The sequence below is a fragment of the Hemibagrus wyckioides genome, linkage group LG08, assembly GCF_019097595.1.
Source record: "Hemibagrus wyckioides isolate EC202008001 linkage group LG08, SWU_Hwy_1.0, whole genome shotgun sequence".
NCBI lineage: Eukaryota > Metazoa > Chordata > Actinopteri > Siluriformes > Bagridae > Hemibagrus > Hemibagrus wyckioides.
Window position 1 is genome coordinate 5,026,051 of NC_080717.1, and position 8,950 is coordinate 5,035,000.

General features: G+C 38.3%; 1 protein-coding gene across 2 annotated transcripts in view; it reads left to right on the plus strand.

The window, feature by feature from the left end:
• Positions 1 to 816: 816 nt before the first annotated feature.
• The window catches only part of rxfp1 (relaxin family peptide receptor 1), a 56,086-nt gene continuing 47,952 nt past the window's right edge, over positions 817 to 8,950 (plus strand). For both annotated transcript variants that reach the window (XR_009205261.1, XM_058396367.1), the window contains exon 1: positions 817 to 1,061. Coding sequence is in view for 1 of the 2 variants with exons in the window: in XM_058396367.1 (XP_058252350.1) it covers positions 1,019 to 1,061 (43 nt within the window). In the remaining variant the exon portion in view is untranslated. The remainder of the gene's footprint in view (positions 1,062 to 8,950) is intronic.

Sequence of the window (8,950 nt, forward strand, 5' to 3'; positions counted from 1 at the left end):
GGGTCATGGGCGGCCAAAGCTCATTGATGCACGTGGGGAGAGAAGGCTGGCCCGTGTGATCCGATCCAACAGACGAGCTACTGTTGCTCAAATTACTGAAGAAGTTAATGCTAGTAGGAAGGTGTCAGAATACACAGTGCAGGACGGGTCAGAGCTGTTTTGACTGCAAAAGGGGGACCAACACAATATTAGGCAGGCGTGACTGGTTGGTATAGATAGATAGATAATTTATTGGTACTCATTAAGGAAATTCATGTTCACAGAGGGTGCGTATATAATACAATGACAACTACACATTACATGAACTTGTCACAATACATTCAGAAACAATTCAAAAACACAACACATGCAAGAGCGTAAGATTTCCTGTGTTTAAAGAATGCATAGCTGTAGGAACCCGTGATCCTGGTGCTGTGGAACCCTGGTACAGTAACTGTACAGTAAATATAATACTATTATCATTAGTAGTAGTAGTAGTAGTAGTAGTAGTAATTAGTATTATTAGTATTATTATCGTGTAATCACTAAACATCGAATCTAAAAATGAATGCATTTAAGATTGAAAGTAAATAAAAAAAAATTAATTTTGCATTTTCTCTTAAAAGGGTTAAAAGTAACAAGGTTAAGCATGAAATGTGGTAAACTAACATCTGCACTAATGGTGTGAAGACATTACGCTCTCTCTCTCTCTCTCTCTCTCTCTCTCTCTCTCTCTCTCTGTGTGTGTGTGTGTGTGTGTGTGTGTGTGTGGTCGGCGCGCGCCTTCGGTGCCGCGCCACTGTCATCCATTCGCGCATTTACAAGCGTCCTCTCAGCTCCTCTCCTCTGGTTACGCACGAGGAGCGATTTCCTTCTGTTATTACTGTTATTATCATCATCACCACCACCACCACCCTCCTCCTCCTCCTCATCATCATCACTACTAATGGACTAACACTCAGCCCGATCGTCACTACTCAGCACTCCCAATACTCGGACTTTTCTTCCCTTTCCTCCAGTTCTCATCGCAGCCTCAAGCATGCGCATCTGCGTCTTCAGCGTGCTCTTCTGCGGTGTCTCAGGTGAGATCTTTTCTAACCCAATCCTCTTAACTACTCCCTATTCACTATATTCTATTCTTCAACAAACTTATCATGCACAATTAAAAGAAAGACTTTCCAAAGTCCTTTATTTTGTTATTAGGACGCAGCAGCATCTGCCCATATCTAATAATCTGTTTGAGAGATGCTTTTGTTTATAAAGTGATTTTATACGGAGAATTGTTTAAAAAAAATAGGTTACAGGTAGAAAATCCAGGTAAATAATCCAGGTAGTAAAACAGAAAAATGTCACAGTAAAATGTCTGGGGTTTTTTTTTTTCCCAACTCTGATGAATCATAATTAAAAACTAGACATGTACATTTCATGAAGAAAATGTGAGTGGTAAAAACTCAGTAAGACAGTGAGCCAATACTTTTAGAGGCGAGTGGTCAGATAGGGCGCCAAAAGTTTTGGTTGCGAGGGAGTGCCAATGTTAGAGGCATGTGTACAGAGATGGTGCCAATACTTTTACTCACAAGTTACCCAGACAATCATTTATGATTTAAAATCCAAACTTTACCTATCCTTGTAGCTGGGGTGGTTCCTTCAAGTGCACATCTTTGTACCTTCTAGTGTATAGCTTTAAGCTAGAAAACTGCAAGCATTGCAGATTTTTCTTTACTCAGAATCAAGTTATGAACTGTTCATTACTCGTTTTTATTCAGAGAGTAATGTACAACAGATTAAACTTTAAAATAAAGGTATACTATACTGTTCCCTTTCCTTGTCACTTAATGTGTCCTTTGTATGTACTGGTTCCCCAGAAAGGTGTATCTTTTCAAACTTTCCTGTGGTTTATTTATGTAATATTAAATCATTTGTAAAAGATAATATCCATACTGCTGTGTGAAGCATAGATATTAAAGGTATGAAACATGTACCTTTGAGATCACTCCAGCATTAACAACAACAACAACAAAAAACTACTATTCTTTCTAAGATTCAGTCTAAACTTTAGGTAATAAACTAAAGGTACTCTTGTGCCCTCAATCGTACCCCTTTCATACCTTTACGATACTTTTTGCCTACAAAAGTGCATATAGTAAAACTTTCATGTTGACCCTTTTTCTTAGCAGTTCTTTCTTACTTATATACATTTTTTTAAACATCTAAATTTCCATGTAAAAGACAAATATTAAAGCTACCCTTGACGGTACCGCTCCAGCGACAACAAAAATACACAATCAAGTATTGTTTTCTTTTTTTCTGAACTGAATTCAAGTTGTACCTATATTTAACCTTTAAAATAGATGCATGTGTCTTATATTATTTTTCAGAAGTCAGAAAGCGCTTTATTGCCAAGCATGTTTGCACATACATGGAATCTGACAAGCTTCACAAGCTTCCGGTACACAGAGACAACAACAACGATACACAGACTGTGAAAAATGGGACGAGAATAAAAATGCACGTATGTAAATGAACCAAAAATAACTGAGAAATGAAAATAAATTGTACGTACAGAATAGAGTAGAATAAGATGTGCTAGGATGTAGGGTGGTAACAAATCTTTTATTTATTTTTTTTCCATTAAGGACCTGTAGTATCTTTTTTCCCGGTAAAAGGTTCTTAATGGTACAGTACCACAATAGCAGCAAAGGTTCTTAATGGTACAGTACCACAATAGCAGCAAAGAAATGGTATTTTTTTCCAGCACAGTTAAACAGATAGAGCTAAAAAACCTTGCAAATTGAATGAACAGGTACACACTCAACACTTAGTCTTAGTTTAGGGTCGTTTTAAAGGTTCTTATCTTTGTAAACAAGGTCCGTTGGAGGATTCTCGATAGAATGAGTGTACAATGTTGAGTGTACTCTTTTAATGTTTCGTACAGTAAGCAACAGAAATCATGTCTTTCCAATTAAATAGCAGTTTAAAATTCTTCATCAGAATAATCCAGCAATCTGATAATCCAACACTGTAATTATGTGTAATTAAGCCATGTAAACAACAACAACAAGCAACAAGCAAACACTATTTTTGCCTCAAAAACATAATTCCCCTGTCTTTTAAGCTGGTGAGATATTTTTCTCTCACACAACAACCATCCTGGTTATTTATTGTCTTGTGTAGTTCTTGTCTTGTTTTGTATTTCCTGTTTTGTAAATGAAATTGTGTTTCCGTTGTACAGCATAGAAGCTATATTTAGGAATGACTAAACACTTGAAATGCATCATAAACCTTGAACCTTTTAAAAGAAAATATGTCAATAATAAGAGATCTTTGAGAGCTATCTCAATGACATTAATAAAGGGACGCTTAGATGCAAGATAATTAGTGTGCTCAAGATACAAAGCATCAAAATTTCAATGGAAGAAAGATTTTTACTTCTGTTTCTTCGGCACTGAATATTACTACAATTCTGGAGCAATATGCCAAAGCAGTATTTCCATGCATGACTGTTCCTGGTAGCTAAAAATAGATTAATGCATCAATTTTCATTTTTTATATAGACATGTATTAATTTAGTCTGCTTTTTTCCTACCAGTAAAAGAAATACATGAGAACAGGAACATTAGGACTTCTGAATATACATTATGAGCAGTGACAGGTGAAGTGAATAATCTCCTCATTATCTCCTCATCATGGCACCTGTTAGTGGGTGGGATATATCAGGCAGCAAGTCAACATTTTGTCCTCAAAGTTGATGTTAGAAGCAGGAAAAATGGGCAAGTGTAAGGATTTGAGCGAGTTTGATGAAGGGACAAATTGTGATGGCTAGACGACTGGATCAGAGCATCTCCCAAACTGCAGCTCTTGTGGGGTGTTCCCGGTCTGCAGTGGTCAGTATCTATCAAAAGTGGTCCAAGGAAGGAACAGTGGTGAACCGGCAACAGGGTCATGGACGGCCAAGGCTCATTAATACACGTGGGGAGTGAAGGCTGACCCGTGTGATCCGATCCAACAGACGAGCTACTGTTGCTCAGATTGCTGAAGAAGTTAATGCTGGTTCTGATAGAAAGGGGTCAGAATACACAGTGCAGGACGGGTCAGGGCAGCAAAAGGGAGACCGACAGAAGTGTTAACACTTTTAGTTACTTAAATACAGTATATTTGTTGATTATAGTTATTATATAAAGATGGAAATTCTATTCTAATATCAATAAATTTACTGAAAGGTTCTTTGGGGAACCAGAAATGGTTCTTCCTGAAATATTTATTTTTACCTTAAACTTTTATTATTAAGCTTCTCGGAAATGTGAGAGGACGAATATTTTACATCAGAGAATTCATCAATTTATTACTTATTTAAAATCTTTTCAGATATTCGTTTCTCTCTCTCTCACCCTCAAATGCTCAACCTTTCTTCGAACTCTCTTTTGCCTCACAGCATCTCTCTCTCTCTCTCTCTCTTTATCCCTTTCTCTCTCTCATTAGTTTCTATATTTTTTGCATTTCTTTACATCTTTCTTGCTCTCATCCTCAAATTCTCTATCTTTCTTGAATCTCTTTTTTGCCTCACAGCATCTCTTTCTCTCTCTCTCTCTCTCTCTCTCTCTCTCTCTCTCTCTCTCTCTCTCTCTCTCTCTCTTTACCTTCTTCTCTCACAGATCCTCCCTGTACATTATCTATCCATTGATGGCTTGTGATCATGGCGTATGGTCTTGGTTGTTTGGGTTCATAGTCCTGAGAAGCTCGAGGTCTTTAGGTCTAAGTAACACAGTTTTCTGCCTTAATGTCACAAAGACCTAATTTTTTCCCCCTCGCAAAAATTCAGTCTTTGGATTTTTAAAATTGGACCTGAGAAGCTTTCATATGTGGTCAGTGGAATGTAGCAGGGTGATTTTTATATTTTCTTTTAATTTACTTCAGAAATGGAAGGAAGGAACCGACAGAGATCATGTAGCGTAGTGAAACAATTACCCCAAAAGATTTGATTGACTGATGGGCCGAAACATTGACAAAATGCTTTTAACTCAAAACCACTTTGTGGTCTGTATAAAGATTTCAGTTCAGATTTTCTTTTATATCCATCACTGCTGTGCTCCTGTTCAGTCAGAGCACTTTGAGCTGAGGCTGAGGATTTAGTGTAGTTATTATCGAAAAACCTACATCTATTTCTCTATATATATGGGAAAGTAACCTTGACATAAACATTAGCATTTATTCTGCATTAGATAAATCTCAGTAGAAATGGTTGAATATGTGAGAAATATATAAGTAAATTTTCGTCAGATTCCTGCAACATAATATTTGGAGCACCAAATATCAGTTTCAGCAAAATGAAATTTTTGAACAGATTTGCCTGACATTCTCTATCTTTCCCCCAAGGCTTTGCTAATCATATAGTTAATCCACCAAACAGATTTAGATTTTGAGAGATCCACCAGCCAAGCAACACACATCAATGCAGATAAGTGGCATAAGCTTGCGCCGTCATTCTTCTGTCAATAACTTCAGCTCACTGATTGTCTTGATGACCCTAGAACATGCTTTAAGACTTATTGCTCCATTTTGGGGAAGTTTCTGGTGAATCCCTGCTGTCATGGAAACCAGGCATTTCTTAATCTCATGAGAACACTAACAGATTATTATTCATTATTCTGAGCCCAGAGAGCTGTACATTTTGAAGAGCAAAAACATCTTTGATTGGTACACACCATGCAGAAAAGACATAGAATTAGTTAGAATTAACTCTATAAAGTCTTAAGGTCTTGAGCATCTTGTAGCAGAAAACTGGTTCCTGGTTCAGCGCTACATTCACATTACCAGGTTGACGTGACACAAATCCAATTTTCTGCCTTAATGTGACGTAAATCGGATTATTTTCGAGCGTGTGTGGATACAAAACTCCAATCTGTTCAGTTTGCCTTTGTACAGATTCCCTTCAATATTATCGTCCTATCACTGCTCTGTAGATTGATATATCTGCATAAATCTTTATATTGCTTTAATTCATATAGTTAGATTGCTAAAATCTGGTTCAGGTCTGAAAGCGAGTCATATCCCGGGAGTTCAAATGACATAACTGCTTGAACTATAAAACATTTTCAGAGGGGACAAAATACTTAGTATATTCACAGAGTGAATTAAAAAGTATATATATATATATATATATATATATATATATATATATATATATATATATATATATATATATGTCTCTTAGTCTGTCCCTGCTCACCCTTTTACAGCACCTTCCACCAAGAAACCAAAGTATTTCAGTTTAGGCTTTATTCCTAATCCCTGAAACAGTAGCCAGCATTATAATAACCCTAAAGATACCTACTACTTGAATGCTAATAGCTAGCAATCACAATAGAAGTGCTGTGATGAATATAAAGTGTACATAGCAGAGGATAGGTTACACTGATGGGTGTTAAGTCTCATTACATTCAAGTGTTAAAGCTTAGATTTCTGTCAGGTCATGATTTCGGAGATGTGTGATGAAAATTAGCAAGCAGTCATGTTAAAGCTATTAGATAAAAGAAAACATTGCTAACAAAGTCAAAGAACCACAATGAAACAGAACTTTCCTAACAGAGATACAGGGCTTCTGTCTCAATCCGCCGCAACACACTTCATCAATCATCACACCACCTCTGTGACTTCTTCACACAACCCTTAAACTGTGCACTTTAATGTTTTGCACTCTTCTTCTGGCATATGATTACTCACAGTCCTCCCACGTTCTGGCAAATAAGAACAATTGAAGAACAAATCTCATCCTTCATCTGCTTTCATGCAGACAATCTTTCGAGCTGACAAGATTATGTATATGGCGTGTGCTGTAATCCTCCAGAGTTCTGCAAGTATAGAATTTTAATATTTCAACCTATATACGCTGCCTAACAAATGAAAACGAGTAAGATGTAAGACAGAAGCTAAGAGTGTGGAGAATTTTCAACTATTATATCTCTGTATTTTACTGTATATGTACAGACCCAGTGCTCCTGGGATTCAGCACAACCCTGACCAGGATAAAGCAATTACTAAACATTAATGAATGAATAATATTTACTCTGGAAAGAGTGTTATCTGTTTGATTTGTGTAGACTAGATGTACTGAATATATGGTCAAGTCTTTCAAATAGTTAACAAGAGAATTTATATTTAGTGCATTCCTAGGAGGATTTTTAGTGGTGTCTGGAACTCTTTTAGAGACGTTTTTTTACAGAACTTTTTAATTTGGATACCACTTTTAACAATGGACATTGTCATGAAGCAGCTTTACAGGAATATAATAATAACAATTCAGAATCAAAAGTTATAAAGTTTAAGATTTCATTTTATGGTTATCTCTAATGACTAAGAGGAAATGGTGGTGTGGAAAAATTCCCAGAGGCAAAACCTTGAGAGGAACCAGACTCAAAAGGGAACCCATCATCTGGATGACACTGGATTGGATGGGATAGGATAGGATAGGATAGGATAGGATGGGATGGGATGATAGGATAGGATAGGATAGGATAGGATAGGATAGGATGGGATGGGATGGGATGATAGGATAGGATAGGATAGGATGGGATAACAGGATAGGATAGGATAGGATAGGATGGGATGGGATGGGATGGGATAGGATGGGATGGGATGATAGGATGGGGTGGGATGATGGGATGGGATGGGATGGGATGGGATGGGATGATAGGATAGGATAGGATAGGATAGGATGGGATGGGATGGGATAGGATGGGATGGGATGATAGGATGGGATGGGATGGGATGATAGGATAGGATAGGATGGGATAACAGGATAGGATAGGATAGGATAGGATAGGATAGGATAGGATAGGATAGGATAGGATAGGATGGGATGGGATGGGATGGGATGATAGGATGGGGTGGGATGATAGGATAGGATGGGATGGGATGGGATGGGATGGGATGATAGGATGGGATGGGATGGGATGGGATGATGGGATGGGATGGGATGGGATGATAGGATAGGATAGGATAGGATAGGATAGGATAGGATGGGATGGGATGGGATAGGATGGGATGGGATGGGATGATAGGATAGGATGGGATGGGATGGGATGGGATGATAGGATAGGATAGGATGGGATAACAGGATAGGATAGGATAGGATAGGATAGGATAGGATGGGATGATAGGATAGGATAGGATAGGATAGGATAGGATAGGATAGGATAGGATGGGATGGGATGGGATAGGATGGGATGGGATGATAGGATAGGATGGGATGGGATGGGATGATAGGATAGGATAGGATGGGATAACAGGATAGGATAGGATAGGATGGGATGGGATGATAGGATAGGATAGGATAGGATAGGATAGGATGGGATGGGATGATAGGATAGGATAGGATAGGATAGGATATGATAGGATGGGATGGGATGGGATGGGATGATAGGATAGGATAGGATGGGATGGGATGGGATGGGATGGGATGATAGGATAGGATGGGATAACAGGATAGGATAGGATAGGATAGGATAGGATAGGATAGGATAGGATAGGATGGGATGGGATGATAGGATAGGATAGGATAGGATAGGATAGGATAGGATAGGATAGGATAGGATAGGATAGGATAGGATAGGATAGGATAGGATAGGATGGGATGGGATGGGATAGGATGGGATGGGATGATAGGATAGGATGGGATGGGATGGGATGGGATGATAGGATAGGATAGGATGGGATAACAGGATAGGATAGGATAGGATAGGATAGGATGGGATGGGATGATAGGATAGGATAGGATAGGATAGGATAGGATAGGATAGGATAGGATAGGATAGGATAGGATAGGATAGGATGGGATGGGATGGGATGATAGGATAGGATAGGATAGGATAGGATAGGATAGGATAGGATAGGATAGGATAGGATAGGATGGGATGGGATGGGATGATAGGATAGGATAGGATAGGATAGGATAGGATGGGATGGGATGGGATGG